This window comes from Meleagris gallopavo, chromosome 16 (genome assembly GCF_905368555.1).
Source record: "Meleagris gallopavo chromosome 16, MGAL_WU_HG_1.1, whole genome shotgun sequence".
NCBI lineage: Eukaryota > Metazoa > Chordata > Aves > Galliformes > Phasianidae > Meleagris > Meleagris gallopavo.
The window spans coordinates 9,926,168-9,945,506 of NC_139419.1; the positions used below are offsets into that span (position 1 = coordinate 9,926,168).

The 19,339-nt window shown below is 38.8% G+C and overlaps 1 protein-coding gene across 2 annotated transcripts in view; it reads left to right on the top strand.

Moving 5' to 3' along the window:
* The window catches only part of USP7 (ubiquitin specific peptidase 7), a 63,321-nt gene extending 48,408 nt beyond the window's left edge, over window positions 1-14,913 (top strand). For both annotated transcript variants that reach the window (XM_085237231.1, XM_085237230.1), the window contains exons 18-31: window positions 293-398; window positions 788-880; window positions 1,729-1,796; window positions 2,336-2,436; window positions 3,793-3,946; window positions 5,231-5,298; window positions 6,423-6,531; window positions 6,630-6,707; window positions 6,997-7,097; window positions 7,511-7,610; window positions 8,391-8,510; window positions 9,758-9,829; window positions 10,701-10,791; window positions 13,549-14,913. In XM_085237231.1, the coding sequence (XP_085093357.1) occupies window positions 293-398; window positions 788-880; window positions 1,729-1,796; window positions 2,336-2,436; window positions 3,793-3,946; window positions 5,231-5,298; window positions 6,423-6,531; window positions 6,630-6,707; window positions 6,997-7,097; window positions 7,511-7,610; window positions 8,391-8,510; window positions 9,758-9,829; window positions 10,701-10,791; window positions 13,549-13,655 (1,368 nt within the window). In that variant the 3' untranslated portion in view covers window positions 13,656-14,913. The remainder of the gene's footprint in view (window positions 1-292; window positions 399-787; window positions 881-1,728; window positions 1,797-2,335; window positions 2,437-3,792; window positions 3,947-5,230; window positions 5,299-6,422; window positions 6,532-6,629; window positions 6,708-6,996; window positions 7,098-7,510; window positions 7,611-8,390; window positions 8,511-9,757; window positions 9,830-10,700; window positions 10,792-13,548) is intronic.
* The last annotated feature ends 4,426 nt before the right edge of the window (window positions 14,914-19,339 follow it).

A 19,339-nucleotide genomic window follows, 5' to 3' on the forward strand; every position in this document is an offset into this window, starting at 1 on the left:
GCATTAATAGTGATAACTGTAGGTGTATTTTCAAATGAAAAAGAGATACATCAAGTTTAAGGAAAATGTAATATTTTTGCTTCATTAAAATTTTGTATTTCTTATCTGGCATTATTTCTCTTGATAAACTTCACAAGCTTCCTGTCATTAGTCCAGCTAAAAGAAAAAAATCTCTCCCACTCAGAGAACATGTTAGAAAGTTTTGTATCTGACAAAAATTTCAATAATATGAATTGTCACTTCATATTATATTCTCCTGAGACTTTTTTCTTCTTCCACATCTTCCATTTAGATGATTGAGCTCAGTGACAATGAAAATCCATGGACAATATTTTTGGAAACAGTAGATCCAGAGATGGCTGCTACCGGAGCAACATTACCCAAGTTTGATAAAGATCGTAAGCTTATGTGCTAAATCTTGAGTAAATGCAAAATTCTTTGGATATATCTCAAGAAATGTTGTGCACTCTTATTTTTCGATGATGTCATTGATGTACTCATCAAACAACAGTGCTGGAATTGGTTTTTCTTATTCACCTTTTGCTCTCATTTCTCCTTAAGTAGAAGGCATGTTTCAAATATTACTGGAATAATGGAATAATTTATTTTCTGTAAATATATGCAGGTTTATATAAATCCACTATTTATGGATGTTTTAAGGATATTGATCAAATAAATGAAGGAGGGACTTTTTTTTACAGCTTAGAGAAAAGTACCTAAGTGATTTTTGTCCAGACGTGGTCAAATAAGCCTTATTTAAAACTAAGTTTTGTGTCTTAATTTCTAGATGATGTAATGTTGTTTCTGAAGATGTATGATCCGAAAACTCGGAGTTTGAATTATTGTGGACATATCTACACACCTATATCCTGTAAAATACGTAAGTTATAACATGTAGAGACAGTTAGATTGTATAGCTACTTTACTTCTAATATTAGATGTCTTCTTGAAATCAAAGGTAGGCCACAGAGTGAAATTGTGGTTTCTCCTAATGCCTGTGCAGGTCCTCTGATGTTTATTTTTCCCAGCGTAGTCAGTGAAATTTTCTACAAGGCTGAAATCATTGTCTTAACACAGCATTGGCAACCAACTAACTTCTTGTTACAGATTTACAGTATTCACCAGATCGTTCTGAACACGAACAGCTGTTTCAAACTTGCTGTAGTTTTGTGATGTGGTACTGCTCCCTGTTTTTTCCCTTGTACTTTGGATTATTTTGCAGAATGAATTTCTGAAGTTGTGTTTAAAATACTCTTGTACAACTTTTCACAGCGGTAGCCTGAGAACAGCTGCTTGGATTGATTTGGCTGTGAGCCTTAGTTTTCATGAGTCCATTGAAAGAATTCAGCACATGGCCGCTGAGTTATAATACCTTTTCATGTGAAATATTTCATTCTCTTGTTTTGTACATACTTCTTGTGTTTTTATTTTATCCATGTGAGTTTCTCAGAAAGAGGTGAAAATGCTTTTCTGGAGAAAGAAATGTTATTTAACCTCTCTGATATTGGATGGCCTTACACGTTTGTTGTTCAGATGAAGTGGAAGGAAACCTTAAAGACTCTCTCTGGGTTGAATCTGAATCTGAGAAGCTTTAACCTTGAAGGCTCCATTCCTTAGAAAGGCATTTTAAAACTGCTTAATGAGAATAGAAGAATTGGTTTTCTCTTCTTTTGCAGATAGGTCTTGCAAGCAGTGCAACACGTTTCATACTCCTTTCTTTTCCAATAGGTGACTTGCTTCCAGTTATGTGTGAGAGAGCAGGATTTCCACAAGAAACTAACCTTATCCTCTATGAGGTTTGGATTGACAGATTTGTTTATTGTAAAAACTGTAATTGCTGTGCCAGTAGTGTGTTTCCTTTAAGGATGAATTGCTATGTGATAACATTCTGATATGTAATAATGACAAGAAAAAATAACTAAGTATGTGATACAAAAAAATAACCAAGGTTGAGATGTAAAGCTTGATATGGGAGATACTGTGCTGCTAAAATTAATAACCTTAATTGATATTCTTCCATCTTTCTGGAAGCTGCATCAGTAGAAAGTTAATCTCCGAATTTTTATAAGAATTTGATAATGCCAAATGATAAAATACTTCAGGATTTTAATGGAAGTTATTTTTTAAAGTGAAGTATTGGTAAAACCAGTCGGTTTTACCAGTAACAGTGAAGTGAATCTGAATGTTAGCTAAGATTATGTTTATCTAAAATATGTATGTCTGTACTTGTCTCTGTAGATAGAAGGCACAAGTTACCTTATTTGGTTAAGTTTAATATTGTGACTTTCACTTTTGTCTCTTGTTTATTCTGTGTGGTTCTTGTTCTTCCTTGCAGGAAGTTAAACCCAATTTAACAGAAAGGATTCAAGACTATGATGTGTCTCTTGATAAAGCTCTTGATGAACTCATGGATGGTGACATCATAGTGTTTCAGAAGTATGTATTTTAAAGGGCCAGTTTATTGCTACAATTAAACAACGTAGTTCACTTTGAAAGCAGAACTTGCTTTAATTTAATGCTTTAACAGGAGCGAGGTGTAGTTTTCCAACAGTAAACATGTTCTCAGCAGTTCTCATTTGATCATTCCAGGAAGATAGATAGTTGTTTTTTAATTACCACATCACATCATTTAAGGAAATTCATCCTAGATTAGAAAACTAATACTCATAAATATTAAAATACGTCTTGCTCTTCTGAAGAGTGTGGTTCAGTAATACATCTGAGTTCTGCAGCTTTTTACTTGAAGCTACCATAACTCAGAGAAGAGCCTACCAGCAATTCAGGGCTTGGGCTCTGTACTATTACTACTATACAAGCTCTTGACTTGGAGCTCGTTTCACCTTAGAACTAAACTGCTTTCCCTTTTTCCTTTTATATGTGCTCACATTATGCTCCATATTGGTCTGTGATGATTCTCCCAGTTTGTCTGAGCGTATGCAACTCATAGGTGTACTGGTGCTTCAACTGGAGTTTTCTCCAAGGCAAAAGGAGAACTCCTGCTCCTTTATATCCATTAAAGGGATCTTTTGTAAGCTTGTCAGGGCTATAAATCAGCATTTCTATGCTCTCACTCCTGATGGTCACACCCAACTGTGTTGCTCTGTTTCTCTCCATGGGCTGACAGTGGGTGGAAGCCAGCTAGTCTATCTTCAGCACTCTTACCCCAGATTATGTGAGATGAATGTATTTCTCATGTCATGCCTTGGAACTCGCATTCCCTGTTGACCCAGTTGGTGTTATGCACCTTTGGCTGGCTGCTGACTTCTGGGTAAGTGCACAGCTTGTACCCTGGTGCTATTTCTCTGCTGAGAAGATAGGGGTACCAGTCAGTAGTGACCCAAACCAGCATCTGTGCAGGTGGTTTTGCTCTTGTGGTCCAAGGAGTGCTGGCCTCTGTGCAAAACGATTAACACAGTAGTGTATGGAAAGTTTGGCAGCGTCAATAAGGACATGCACCGATGTGCCAAGGTTGAGAGGGAGGGAAGAGCACTGCTGGAATACTGCAGTGAAACAAATGGAGTCAGCCTATTGCCAGATTACCAAATTGTCAAGCACGGTGTGCAAGTGCATTTGCTCTTGAACTGCACAGAAGTGTTCAAGGGTGTGAGTCACTACTGACTGTGCTGGTTCCACTGTGTACAAGTGGCAGCTCTTTAAAAAGGTTTCTTAACTTCCTTTCTGTGTTTCTCAACTGTCACTGACATACTGTAGAACCTGTTTTTAAGAGCCCTAGCTATGTGTTCGTGTAACAACGTAATACGTAATGGTACCATCATTTGTCTACTCTTGTAGGGATGACCCAGAAAACGATAACAGTGAGCTGCCAACAGCTAAGGAATACTTCAGAGACCTCTATCATCGTGTGGATGTCATTTTCTGTGATAAAACCATCCCCAACGACCCAGGCTTTGTTGTTACTTTATCCAATAGGATGAATTACTTTCAGGCATGTATCCTATTTGTTTCTCTATGTTTATTTCTTTCTGCTGAAAATGCCATCTGCATTAGTTCACAAAGGCATAATGAATATTTTTTAGAAGAGAGCAGACAGGTTTTTATATATTACTTGCGTTGTGGAAATAGAAAAATGAAGAAATGCTTAAAGGTATTAGTTGCATTAATAGTTAATTGGCAGCACAGTTCCCTACATACCATTCTGCTCTGGGAATTGATGTTCTGATGAAATGATGGGTTTGCTTTCTAAACAACATGTAAAACGTGCTGAATTTATTTAGCTGTTAATAGAAAAATACCTTGGGACGCTAATGGTACCTGCTTTCCTCGTAGTTTAGCAGCAATATTAATTTTGTAGACCAAACTACTGCTTTCTCCACACAGTGCTGTCTAGGACTCAGTGGCAGTAACAGACCAAATTTGTTGTATTCATAAAGGGTGATTACAAGACTTTTTAAAAGAGGCAAATTAGACAGTGAAACTGTTTAAACTGTTTATTTTTTTAAAAAATAAATAAAGTTGGACTGGTCTGCCTAGAGCCTGATTATTAGGTCTGGCTCCCTACATTCTCCTGCACCTGTTTTTATCAGAGTTTTACGTACTTTGTACATGAAAACAGATCACATTTTACCGTCATGAAAAGTGGGATCTTTGAGCACCTGAATATATAGAGAAAATCAGAGATTACTTCTGCTATCCTTCCTCAGTATCTGCTTCTCGGTGACTCACTTGTTTCATTTTTATATTAAGTTCTTTACAGCTCCTTTTGGCAAGGGAAAACTAGGCAGAAGATTACAATTCTTTCTGTGAGGCTGCAGCATGAAATACTGATAGGAATACTATGGTGATACCACCCAGAAAACTAATGTCCTTTGAGTGAATTGAAGAACCTTGAGAGTTTTTTGCCTATTTCCTGAGTAATACTATAATTATAAAAGTAAGAGTTAAGCTGTTATTGTGGATTTTTTGGCCTCTTGGTGACTGTGATTTATTTTAGCAAGAGAGAAATTTCTTCTTATTTTCTTAAATCTTATTCATTGTTCAGAAGTTACATACATGGAGTTTCTTTAGCCTTGGAGAAGTAAACACATGGTTTGTGTCTCACAGAATTTCTGTAGCATAATATTCTTGAAGTACTATAATGAATGATTGGAGTTGGACCGGATGACCTCCAGAGGTCCCTTTCAGCCATTGTGTGTGTTAACTATCTTGTATGATTGTAGTGCAATGCCATAATTGAAAAAAATGCAGAACTTACACACAATTTTATTTGCAGGTTGCAAAGACAGTTGCACAAAGACTTAATACAGATCCAATGCTATTACAGTTTTTCAAGTCTCAAGGGTAAGACAGATTTACTTCTATGTATGGTTTTCTGTGTCTAAAATACCCTTTAAAATACTGAGCCCAATAATAAGTAGGCTGCAGTTAATTTGTAGCTTCTTTCAGGTTGTAAACCATTTATTTACCAATAAAATGTTAGTGCAGCAAGTTGCCAAGACAGTTTAGTGACCATTACAGTGGCTGACACTGGAGACTCCATGAATTGCACGTTTTATAAGAGTAAGTAAAATTGAGAGACAGAAGCATTTTAAAGGATCCCTGTTTTAACACAATTTCTGAAGCCATTAATTGTTTGAGAGCCTTATTGTATGGCTCGAATTGTTAAACTAACGGAGATGCTATTTCAGTGAATGTAGATTTCTGGAATAGAGGAGACCAGAAGCAGATGCAGGTAAAAGCAGGATTTTTGCTGCTGTTAAAACGTTATGTGCAGGAGTTACTTGACTCTGACTTTTATTTCTACTGTTTATTTGTTGGGAGTCTGCAGGTGAAGAAAGTTAACTCCATCCTGGCCAAACAGAATAGAATTACTGTGATCTCCCTCAGCTTCTAAAAGGAATGCTTCTGTTTAAGTGGTGCTTTCTGGCAGAGTTCTGTAAAACTGGATTTGAATCCATAGAGAACAGAAAATTTGTCATTATAGATATATGCACACAGACTGTCTCAATGTCTTGTATTTGTGGAAATGTAGAGGCCTCTTTATTAACCTGCAGGTATCTCCCTTCCTCGCCAAGTCTCTGCCAATTTGGGCAGCTCTGTATAGTTTACAGACAGCTGTGGTCACTCTGGAATTTTGCTGTGTCCTATAACTCCACAAATTAATCTTTCACAGTCAAAAGCATGTGACTTTAGTCTTGCTGTAGTACTTTCAGAGGAATGTAGATCTGCTACTGCAGGATTAAAGGTGGGCTTTTTAACATCCAAGAGAGCTAAGGCACACAGTGACTGGTATTTCTGCTCCCAGCCCTTGCCTGTTCTTAAGAAAATCATTAATGCACCAAATATAATGCTGCTGAGGCTTGCTAGCAATTATGTGGAACTGGTAGCCAGGAATAAAAGCGTTCTTGGTACTTCGATTTACTGTTTGTGGAGAGAGATTTAGGGTTTTCATTTTTCTTTCATAGTTACAGGGACGGCCCTGGTAATCCCCTTAGGCACAATTATGAAGGTACTTTAAGAGATCTTCTGCAGTTCTTCAAGCCTAGACAACCTAAAAAGCTTTACTATCAACAGGTAAGAGTCTTTTGTTTTTGTTGGTGTGGGTAAAAAAAACAAAATACCATCTGCCCTATACAAAGTATGCCTAAAGTGTTTCTCTTTTCTTCTTTAAGCTCAAAATGAAAATAACTGATTTTGAAAACAGAAGAAGTTTTAAATGCATATGGCTAAATAGCCAATTTAGGGAAGAGGTGAGTGAGGCTGCTGTTACTCTTACTTGTTGTTATTTTTTAGTCCAAGTCGCTAAGGGTGGGATTGTGGTGCTGTTCACATGCTGAAAGAGCATCACGTTAGAGAAGAGCTGTGCCTTGTACAAAACTGTGCCAGTTCTTAACACGTTCAGGTGAAGGTGTTCACTTCAGTAATTTTTATTTTTAAAAGGTGGATTTTGATGAAGACTCCGCTGTATTCTGTGCTTTAATGTGATGGATTACAATTCCAGATTTTTCTGATTGCTTCTCTGTTCTAAATATCCCACAGGAAATAACAGTATATCCAGATAAGCATGGGTGTGTGCGGGACCTCTTAGAAGAATGTAAAAAAGTTGTAGAGCTCTCTGAAAAAGGTTCAGGGAAATTAAGGTAAGAGTTTGGATTTCTTTTGTGATTGTGTGGATTGTATGCAGAAAATTAGCCTTAGAATTTAAAATATTATGAAAACTTTTCAAATAAAGGCTGATACCGTGTTAAAAAGTTTCAAGATTCGCTCTAAGAGAGTTCTTACTAAATAAAAGTATGAACCTTATGTAATTATTCATCCTTTATTTCATTAAGTTACATTCTTGAGATGCTGAAGATTCATCAGTCACAGCTCACAATTCAGTAATGTTTCCAATTCAAGTATTCCATACTGTTCACTTCTCAGGAGCAAAAAGTGAGGTCATTTTCTTCAAAATGACTTTATAAATGATTGAAAACTCTTGGACTGGTAAAATTGAAAATAGATTCCTCCACCTTTTTTTTCTTTTAAAGCTTTTTTTAAATTTGTTTTTAAGGCTGCTAGAAATTGTAAGTTACAAAATAATTGGTGTCCATCAGGAAGATGAGCTGTTAGAGTGTTTGTCACCCGCAACAAGTCGAACGTTTCGAATAGAGGTAAGTGCTGCTTTAAAACTTGCCTTTGAATGAAGAAAGACTTCTAAGTGGTTATTGGGTTATTGTCTTATCCTAGGTGCTGATTTTTCAAATGCCTTGGTGCTTGCAGCAAGCTCGAATACATGTTGATACATGTATTTTTATAAAGATGATCTTTCCAAAGTTTTTCCTTTGTTTCGTCTGCCACCCTGTCACAGTTCCATTCTTTAAATTTTGACATATGTTTATATAACCATATGTTATATGGTTATATGTGGCCTATCCATAGGATGTCTTAGCAGTAATCCCAAGGGATGTTTGGGGGCTCATGATTTAAATTTTTAAGATGAAAACCCACTTTCATATGCAGAATTATATTCTGGAAGGCTGTTTCCTTTTCTTCTTAAATCAGAGTTTCTTCAGCTAAGTCTTCTATCTTACTGTGTAATTTCTCTAAACATTTCATCTTGCAAGTATGCTAACTTGCCTCTAAAATCAGAAATAAAAAAGAAGTAAAATTGTAATAAGATGACAGAAGGGCTGTGATATTTTCATAACTAGAGCTGATGGAAGATTGCATGTCAAAAAAGCTACTTGGGCAAACCAAGAGAGTGTTGTACTGAGTGTGGGAAGGTGCAGTGCTGCTGTGACAGGGAATGCCTTATTGGGGGTGGGGAGGCATAGACAGGACTTTGTCAAAGAGAGTGTTTATTTTAATTGTTTTAAATTGACTTGTTTTGCATCACTAACAATACAGTTAGCTTTAGCTAATTGCAGTCATAATTTTGTGCCTGGATCTAGGAAATTCCTCTGGACCAGGTAGATATAGATAAAGAAAATGAGATGCTAATCACAGTGGCACATTTCCACAAAGAGGTTTTTGGGACATTTGGAATTCCATTCTTGCTGAGGATACACCAGGTATGTCTGCCTCCTTTTTCTCCCCCCCTGTGGGATAATATCTTTAATGATTTCTGCAAGTGTAGTAAAATTAATTGATTAATGTAAAAATGCTTAGGAAAAATGCTGTATAAAGGTTCTGTGTTTGTGTATTTCTGTGGTTAAACCACTTGTCTCAGTTTTTTTGCACATAAAAACTGTTCAGTTTTTCAGTGATGCTTTGTAGATCTTCCACATCAGACAGATTTGAAATGTTGTAAATGTAATATTTGATTTTTTTTGTTTCATTTTAAAAGCAAAGTAACAAAACAAAACCCAACACCAGCAACAACTTCAAATCCTATTGCTAATACTACGTTAGGAATTCCAAAGTGTGCTTGTTGACAAAAGTGCCTAAGCCATGGTTGCTTGGCTTCTTGAGATACACTGTTATGGGAAATGATTGTTTGCTTTTTTGAACGCTTTCTGTATTGATACAAGAGGGAAAGCTAATTTTGAAAGCTCAATTTAATTCTACGTTTTCATGTGATACTGCTCCAACAGCATGTCGCACTCCTTCTTTCAATAGGAAAGTGTATTCCTAAGGGCAGTTAGCACTTGTGCTTCTAAATTGCTTCTTTGGTCTTTGTGTGTTAGTTTATATGAAATGTGCCTAATTTTGTAAATGGTTTTGGAGTGAGAAATAATGCCCATGTCTCTGAATCATGTGACACTTGACTGTATCCCTGTGTTTTTGAGCAGTGCACAGCAAAATCTGAAAATTTAGAATAAAATCTCGTCTTAATTTATGGTGGAAACTACGTGCACTATATTTCCTTATGGCAGCTATTGTGTTATTGATCTTTAAGTAAATGCCATCTAGCAGTGTATTTTCAGCAGCTCATAAACAGCATACAGAAGAATGCTACAAAATTTACTACTTGAGAGGGGAGCATTGCAGGTGCAAAGGTTCTAAGAAAATAGGGCTTTTCTGAGCCCCTGTTTTGCTGTGGATTTTTAAAATGTTCTTAACTTTAACCTGACTTGCATATGTCATGCAATGGTTTGTATAATGATGAATCAGTAAGACTTGCAGGTGCTGAATTTATAGCAAGTTGTACGTTGTTCGTTGTTTATTGTCGTGGATGATGTTGACACTCCAGTAATTTTGGTAAAATCTGAGAGATTGAGGTAGGCAAAGTATTCTGATGTAGCTCAAATTAGAAAATACAGCACCCCCTTTTGTTTCTTTTTTGTGTGTGTGTTAAAAATCTTGTTGTGATCATCAGGGCGAACACTTCAGAGAGGTTATGAAGCGGATTCAGACAATGCTGGACATACAGGAAAAAGAATTTGAAAAGGTAATGACAACTTGGCAGTGAGTTTTATTGCTGACTGCAGAGTCTATCATATTGTTTTAAGAAATTGGAAAGCAGTAGATTTAAGTGTAGATGTTGATCAGTAAAGCAGTTATTAGCCTTAATGCTCATTCTGACAATAATTAAGTAGAATGTGTAGGAATGGCACTGTACTGTATTGAAGAGATACTCAACAAAACAGCAGAATAACCTAGAAGAGTTTAGACGGTACCAAAGCTCAACAGGTCACAACTTCAGTTTCCTGCTTAAACCAGAGCTAACTTAGTTAACTCAGGTCACCAAGGATTTTAACTAGCTGCGATTTTAAAACTCCCAAGAAAAGGAATTCTGCCACATTCTGGGCAGCATATTTTAGAGCTGTACTGCTGTCGTTTTGAGAATTTTTTTTCTTAAGTGAGATAGAATTCATGGTTTTGCACATGTGATAATTACCCCATGTCCTCTTGGTGGGCTCTGTGCGAGTAAGTGCTTTGGTCTTCACTCTATCACCCGTCCATAGCTGACAACTAGGTGCCCATTAGCCTTTCTTTAGGCTAAATAAACACATTTTCCTTAGCTGCTTGTATGCCTTGCGCTCCAGCTGGCTGTGTGTTTTACTGGGCCTTTTGCTGGACTATCTGCAGTTAGTTGCCAATTTGTTTTCGCTGGGGAACCTGGACACTGTATTCCACGTGCATTCTCATGATTTCCTGACTGTTCATTTTATCCCACTGTCCTGGTAGTTGATGAAGATCTTAAACACGATTGATCTCAGTAGAATGTCATTCGTAACCAACTGTGTGTTAGGCTGTGAAATTAGACTTGGAGGCTTTATTTTAATACAGTATTTTAACAGTTTTCTTCCTTTTCATAGTTTAAATTTGCAATTGTAATGATGGGTCGACACCAATATCTCAATGAAGATGAGTATGAAGTGAACTTGAAAGATTTTGAGCCCCAACCTGGTGAGTTCTTGAACAACCTGATTGTTGTTTTGACCTGCTGAAATTGCTCTGCCAGTCGTTACAGTGCAGTTACCATGAACTCAGAATGCAGGAACAGAGTAGTTATTTTTACTTCATGTATATTATATAGTAACTAAGCAGGTATTAGTGTATACCTGTATGTACACTTAACTCTTAGTCTTGAGAATGCATATTCTATAGACACACAAGCTACTGCATATTCGGTTTGTTAGCATGTTAAAAGTTGGCATTTGAGTGGCCAAATGGGACTGTTTCCACAAAACATACTTTACAGGAAGGAGTTATGATGTCACTTGCACCATGTCTGTATTGCCCATCTGCTCCTATATTTCATTCTCACATTGTTAGTGAAGTAAGTGCTCATAGAATTCTTAAAAAATACTAAAGTGCATCCTCATAAACTCCTTATTTTAAGTGCACTACAAAAAGGTACTTCTCTAAGGTATTTCTTCTTCTTTCTTGATTTCTTTAATGAGTCTGAAGAATCCAACAAAAAATATTACATACGTGAATAGGATGCTTTTTGGATTCTTCAGTCATGATTCACCAAGCTACAAATACAGCTCTGTTCTGAATTTGTCTGTGGAGGCGGTCTGCCATCTTATTTACTTGACAAATATTTAAAGCTCTATTGTCTAAGAAATTTACACATAGCAGATACTAAGTTAATTGATCAGGAGTTTCACCACAGTCATCTTTTGGGAGTTTTAGTTGAAAATGGCACTTTTGGGCTTGCAGTCAGGGCTCTGTTGAAGGCCTTGAATTCATAAAGGCTTTTTCCCCCTAGCTTAGCTGACTGTTTCTTTTTGTCTGTCTGGTAGAAATGAGGTTGAGGACAATTTGCTCTCCAGAATTCTGTTTTTCTAACAATGATGAGCTCTGGTTTTTGTTGGCAGGTTGTATTAGGGCCAAATTTGCTCTGATTTTTCTCAGGTTATGTTCTGGGTATATTAACAGTTGTAAAGAAATCCTGTAACTGTCCATTTATTTCAAAATGCACAGAGACTTAGACCTATACCATCAATGAGCAGTTTGTAAGAACCCAGCAAAAAGCCATCTCATTATGGTATGTTACACAGCCAGGCTTATGGCTGTGAATATGAGGGGACTTGCCAAAGTCCCTGCCTTTGAACGAGCCATCAGTGAGCAGAGGGAAGAAACTGTGGCTTGTGTTGCTAGGGGTCCTGCTTTTCTGCACAAATTTTGTGGAGTCTCTAGATGACTAACTCAAAGTAGGCAATTTGTCAGTGGACAGATAACCCTTTCTGGTCTGTTTAGGGCAGGCAGAGTCATAGTTTGGTTCTGTGAGTCATCAGAGTGAGGGGAAATCAGAGGGCAATAGTCCAAAGCTAACTGTTGGACTTTCTGAGTAAAATTAGAGCTGTTAGTGCCAAGATCATGTGAAAGACCAGGTAACCAGGTTAATACTACCAGAACATGGCAGAAATGGGAAAAGGGAGAACGTGAAATGGTTGAAGCAGTCATGGGGGATTTGAGACTAAGGGGTTTCAATTTGAGAGTTCATAGAAGGTTGCCCTTTTTATATAATGTGCTTTGGTAGAATCTTGCCAAGATTGTCCTGTTGTGTGATAATACGACACTCTGATGCGTTCTTATATGAACAGTATTTCAGTATGCAGAGCTTACACTAAAGCTTTGGCTTTCTCTAACTTTATCAACATAGTTGATGTCAGTTGATGCTGTCACACTCAGTGATGCCTCTAATGACAACTGCAGCGGTGCTAACAGCATAGTACTTGATTCCTTTCTTTAAAAGGCACTAAGATGGTCTCTGTCAGATTGGCAGTTCGTTTGTATTTGCCATTAACCATTACATCAACTGAAAAGAAAGAATATTTTCATTGAGGAAAATATATCCAAGAAAAGATACAGGCAACATAAAGATCACATGGTTTATGCTTTAGTGATAGCAATTGATGTCTTGAAATGTAAAAGTTTGCTTTTCTTGCTGGGGGGGCTGTTTAGTTTCTGCTGTTACCATTTCACTTCAAAGGATGTTTGATGCTCTGCATTGCAGACATCTTGGGATGTCAGACATCTGCAAAGGGAACCTTGCCCATTTCCAAGGCTGTGGATTGTATATTTTTTCTATGAAAATTAGCAATAGGTAAATTCATGCTGAGTTGCACTAGTGGAAAGTTGCGTATATTTTCTTCCTGATCGAAATGTAACTATTTTTTAATCAGAAGACTAAGTACAAGGTCAGTTACATGTTTTCTTAATTAACTACTGATTTGCATTTTGCATCTATTTGAAGAATATTCCTACTCAAGCCAGGTGATAAGGATAGCTTAATAACAGCAGCAATCACTTAACCACCAGCATTTGCTGTATTAAATGATGTTTGGATGATACCTTTCTGTTTCAAACAGCCCCAGCAATTCTATGAAAGTTGGTACTGTGATTGGCGTGTCTATGGCTATAAGTTACAACAGCAAGCTTTTATTTCAGCAGTTGTTTCACTGCTGTTAACTCCTGTGACTGAAGAAGAGGAAAACCAGCTATCTGGCACGGAAACAATTGTAGAACATAGTAGTGGAATGAAAGCAGTGGTCAGGAGAGCAGCCCTATTGTCCATAGGCTAAGGACTGTTTTCAGTCCTCATCTGTGCTGTACGCTTGCTAGCAAACTGAACAGGGCACATATGAGTAGTTTGTGTAAATGAAACTTTTTAACTTAGTCTTACAACTTCATTTTTTTCTCTTTCTTTTCTAGGCAACATGTCTCATCCAAGGCCGTGGCTAGGGCTTGACCATTTCAATAAAGCCCCAAAGAGAAGTCGCTACACTTACCTTGAAAAAGCTATTAAAATCCATAACTGACTTAATAAACCAGATTGTCAAGGCAAGGGACAAAATAAGTGTGTGTGTGCACCTTTTTAACAACTGTAGAACTTTGGTACACGTGCACTATATCTGAAGTCTTCAGCAAGAGGATTTGCTGCTGATGTTAATTTTATTTTGTTGAGGCTGTTCAGTTTGGCTTCTCTGTATCTATTGACTGCCCTTTTTGAGCAAAATGAAGGTGTTTTTATAAAGCTTGGATGCCAATGAGAGTTATTTTATGGTAAACGTAATGCAAGGCAATTGTCAGCATAATGAGGGAAGAGTTTAGTAGAACAATTGACATTGGCAAAATATTTGTCTGTAGTACGTTTATAGATGGCATAAGCTGGCTGGCTGCCTTTCCTGGTATGGTGTTCACCATCACTGCAGCTAGTAAGTCTTATGTTTAGACTCACATCAGATTTATTTCCTTCAGTTATACTTTAAATGACATTTTTGTGCATTTGTAAATGCAAAAAACTCACATCATCAATAAATAGCGATCTCTACTTCATTGTGTACATTGTTGGCACTTATTTGGGATTTTTGTCTCCTCCAGCTGCATAGAATCTTTTTTAATAAACTAGTTTTCATTTAATTTAGTCACTACTTCGCATCCCGTTTTGCCAAGTGGATGCCCTGACTCCTACAATGAGATATTTGGGTCTTTTTATGAAAATTTCAGCCATTGTTGAATACAGTTGCAATTTATTATGCCATCTTCTGGCAAATAGAATGACACTCAAAGTTGGCAAAAGCAAGTGAAAGGATTATAAATATCATTCATTTAGTTAACATGGGAAGAGACGGGGAAAACACAAGAAATAGCCTTTTAGCACAGAGGGGCATGCTCACTAGTGTTTAGTAAGCTGTTGACTTTGTATAAAAAAGGAGGAAAAAAATGAAAAAAAGAAAAAATGAAATTGTATATTTAATGAATGAACATGTACAATTTAACACTTGGAGGATAATTTTGTTGGGTGAGTCTGCAAGTGAATTTCACTGATGTTGATATTCATTGTGTGTAGTTTTCTTTCAGTCCCCAGACTGCTACTTTTATTTTGGAGCTAATGCCAGCTGCGTGTCTAGTTTTGAGTGCAGTAAAGATAGAATCAGCAATTCACACTTAACTTTACATTCTTTTCCAGTATTTTATTTTGTTTCTGTAGCTGCAGTGTACAACAACTCTTCCTGTATATTGCCTTTTTTTGCTGGAAAATGTTGTATGTTGAATAAAATTTTCTATAAAATTTTTCTTCGGTGAGTGATGACATGGACGTTGAAGAAGATTTCTCTCTGGAAATAGAGTTCTGGGAAATGTCTTCTTTGATGCGCTGTTCCAAAAGGTGTGTTTTCTCTCTTTGGTGTTGACGATTGTATAACCCTCATATTGATTGTTTTGAAGTTTGGGGGGAAATCTGTGGGTTTTTCTGCTAGATTTTTTAAAGATTTTGGAATTTTTTTTTAACCTCTTAAGTCAGTTACATTTGAGCTTAATGAATGAAAGGGTTTTCCAGGAAGGAGCCGTGTGCAAATAAGATAATTACTAGTTCATTTGTAAAGCTTGTAGTAGCATCTTTGTGGTAGCCTTGACTCTGCCTGTACAAATTTCTGTCATCCAGATTCTCAAGTCTAATAGTACAAATGGTGTAAAGTTAAAATCTGCAGTCTCTAAAGGTAAGGTCTCTTAATAGAATGATAGGTTTCTGCTGTAATGCATTCCCCGTGTTCTTAACCAGAGCCAAGTTCTTACAGAATTTCTATACTCAAACCTTTCATTAAACTTGTAGTTGGGGCTGTATACATGTGATGGCCCTCATGTATGGCATTTATGGGTGCTGCTGATTACTGAAAATACCAGCAAGTATTTTTAAGTTAGATTTCAAGATATGTTTCTGGTACATATGTATTTTTTCTGTTGTAAAATGCACCACCAATCTTTATGTTAGGTACGTTCGTTTTTGTTCTTCATTCAAATCTTGTGGTGATTTTAACATTTCTTATTCCCAGTCAAGGCAATCAAGTTTACATTATTTTGTCATCCGTGTGCGTAGGTTACAGGTAGAGGGAAGTGAAGTGCTTCAATGGCACAAGCCTTCAGTGGATCAAGTTTTCCTTTGCCATGAATTTGCAATCAAGTGGTAAGAAATATAACACGGTGCAAGACAACTGCTGTCTCTGCAGGCTTACAGTACATGTCAGGATTTGTATTCCAGATTTTTCTGTAGATTTAGATACTCCGATCAGCAGTAGTATTCCCTATGCAGACAGCAATAAAATTGAGCTTGTATCAGAATGTCACTACATTCTAGCATTAATGTCTGGGATGTTGGCAGCTTCTAGGAAATATCTTAAGAAATTGCAGTTTCAGAAGAAAATACCGCTAGGAAAGTAAATTTTGGATGCATTCTAGTTTTTAAATGACAGGTTTAAACAAGTTTCAGTATTTGTGCTGTTCCCACGTCAATTTTGAGATGATACATTAAGACATTCCCTGTGTACTGTTTTCAGTAACTGAAGGTTTTTTAAATGTTTCCTTTTTTTCTTGGAGCACATGTACCTTATTATTCAAATAGGGAAACACACAACTCTGAAGAGAAGAAGAATGGAGGTTTTCTCAGGTGCAGTATCTCGTTCAGTTGGAGTACAGTCTTCAGAAGTGCTGTGCTTTCCATTTCTTACTCAGATTTCAGATTCTGGAATTATCATGATAAGAGTGAATGCATAAAATTACCAATGGTAATGGTAAGTGTTAAGCAATAAGAATGTCATTTCATGTTACACAGGATCAGAGGAGCACAGCGTTAACGGCCCATGTGAATTATTCCAAGTAGCAGTGGTTCCTGTAGGTTTACCTAGTGCCTTTTATTCTTAAGGAGTCCAAAGCATTCTGTGAAATCGAAGCAAATCACACCAGTGAAATAGTTTGATTAGAGAGTGACAGTCAACAAACCCACCCTATGTACCAGAAGGCTTAGCGCCACCAGGATGAATGTGTGCTGCTGCCAGCCGTGCCCCAGCGCTGGGGCAGTCCCTCCGGCCAGCTGTGGTGCCAACTATTGACCTACCTCAGCTGCTGCCCACACTGGGATCCAGCCTGCCATGCCGAGAGCCGGCCCCAGGCCTGACGCTTGGACCTCCCTCTGCCCCGTGGCCTTTGTGCCGGCTGCCATCAGCACGTAGGTCTGAGCTGCTCTGTGGTTTTGCTACTTAATATCCTTTGTGAGAAATCTTTTTTTTTTTTTTTTTCTGTAGGATCTGTATATATTGTAAATAAAATAGACTAGGGTAAACCCTGGATTTGTGTCCTGTTAATTCATTTTGGAAAAGCTTTTCGAAACGAAAGCAAATGGCTTGTTCAGAAGTCAGGATGGTTTTGAGTAAATGAAGGTGAATTTTGCAAAATTCAGCTGAATTGTGTCAAGAGTGACGTTCATGGTAAATGCTGAGTAGTTGTGTGAGTTTGTAGGTTTTTCACTCTTCTTATTTTTTCCTTAAAGGAACTAAGCAAGCATTTATGATTCCATGATTTGAATATTGAGGTGGGCAGTGTCGTTCAGTGAGCAGCCTGGTGTTGTTTGTTCCCTGCCTTTAAATGAACCTGGCCTTTAGGATTAGTAAAAGGGGGAATGTGTATGTGTGAAATGCCTAACTCAGACTTCAAATCTGTGCTGTGCTTGGTTTCTGTCCCAGGTGATTTTTAAGCTAGCAGGAGATGACGTGCCAACAACAGGCTGTAGCTGGAAAGCCTGCATTCCTTGTTGCATATTTGCATAAACTTCTGTCTCCAAGTACTGGTGCAAAAATGCTCTGCTTGTACAGAATGTCTTCTGCACATCTGAAATTGCATACGTTATTTCTTTCTGCTGTGTGGTCAGGGTTATTTGTTTCTTGGTGCTATCCAGCGCAGTGTGTATTGGTCACCATATAAAGGTGAAGCTTAACTTCTCACATCCAGATCTTAAAATGGTGGGGGAAAAAAAAGAATACTTTAAAAATGTCTGAAATGGTGCAAGAATGGTGCTGCTTGTTTGGCTGCTGGTGGATTTTCTCATTAGATCAGAGTGATTAAATGGGCCGTGTCACCTGAGGACAGAACTGCTGATGCTGGGCAGCTGCTCTGTGCTGCATTCCCCTGCTGCTGGGTCGGTCCTCACGCAGTCCTGGGGAGGTCAGCTCAGAAGCCTCTGTGTATAGCAGCACCTCACCAGCGAAGCACCACAACTGAAGCCCTCCCAGCTTGCACGTGGTTAAATAGTTTGGTGGTCACTCTTGGTTGGTTGGTTGGTTTTGCAGTTTGTGGTGCCTGCCAGGTTGAAACGTCAGCCTGCTGCTCTGGCACAGACCTGGGTCTGCACAGTAGTTCAGTCAGCCCAGAAAATAGTTGCACCTGAAAACTGGAGTTCTCAAAGCAAAACCAAGAGTGCCCGCACAAATGAGTTTAGCTAAGGCCACCCTAAATGTGTTACTATCTACATAGGTGCTATTTGTAATACAACCGAGGCAGGCAATTAACCATGACTGCCCAGTGAGGAATACCGTTCCTGGCACTGATTTCTCCCGTATTCTTCGAACCCATGCTTTCTGTATCCCAGCATAGCTCTGCAGAGCCGCCATTCGCCGGCACCGGTCCCACAGTGGCACAGATTGAGCCCAGGTGTGCTGGGGCTGCTGGGCTGGGACGGAGCGGCTGCAGGTGGCAGCAGAGCCGGTGATGGCAGGGAACGGGCAGCCCCGCTAGCACCTGTAGGTAGGCAAACTCTTGCTGGTGGTTTTTTTTTTTTGTTTGTTGTTGTTTTTGCTTTGTTGGTGGTTGTTTTGTTTTGTTTTTTGTTTTTTGTTTTCTTTTAAGTCTGTTTTTCTCATCAGATTGGCAGACAAAACTGCACGGCTGTCAGTGAGCTGCGCCTTCCTCACAGAGGTCTCCGGGTCAATTCAATACGGAGCAGGAGGCAGCGCGCTGCGTTCCGCCGTGGGGCAGGGAGAAGTGCAGGCGTAGCGCTGGGAGCGGTCACAGCACCGCTGAGCGACCTGAGAAGAAATGACCAGCAGTAGGCATTTCTTTTCAATGACCGCGTTTCTTTAGGTGTTAAGGCTGTCAGCAAATACAGGCAGCAAGTGTGGATTTGGGGATTTTTTTTGGTGATGGCCGTGGGTTTTTTTGTTTCCTTAGAGTAGTTAGATCCTCACTGGAGTCGGATCCCAGGCGCAGGGCTGCGCCGTTCCTCACAGCTTCCAGCCCGGCCCGCCCTCTGAGGGCTGCTGGAGCTGGGCGCGCTGTGCCGCCAGGGGGCGCTGTGTGCAGGGCGGGGTTGGGGGCCGAACAGTCAGCGCGCGGAGCCGGGCAGGGCGGGCTGCCCTTCAGGTTAGTAATGGGGAGAGGACCTCAGGCGGGGAAATTTGGCTGTTGTAGTGCTCGAAGTTGGAGTTTGTGATGATTGCAAAAGCAACAGGTCAGAGCCTTGGCTTGCGAGCGGCTCAGCTCGGCCTCTTTCCACAGGTCCCCCTGCACACCATATGCTTATGGTGGCTTAAATTTCCCAGAGAACTAAAATAAATCGATCTGATAACATCAGGCGGCTCTTCTGCTCGTTCTGCTGGTCTGCTGATGTGGGCAGGTGTCCCAGCATGCAGGGCGTCACGGGCACATTGCAGACAGCAGAGTTTTGTCAGAATTGTTA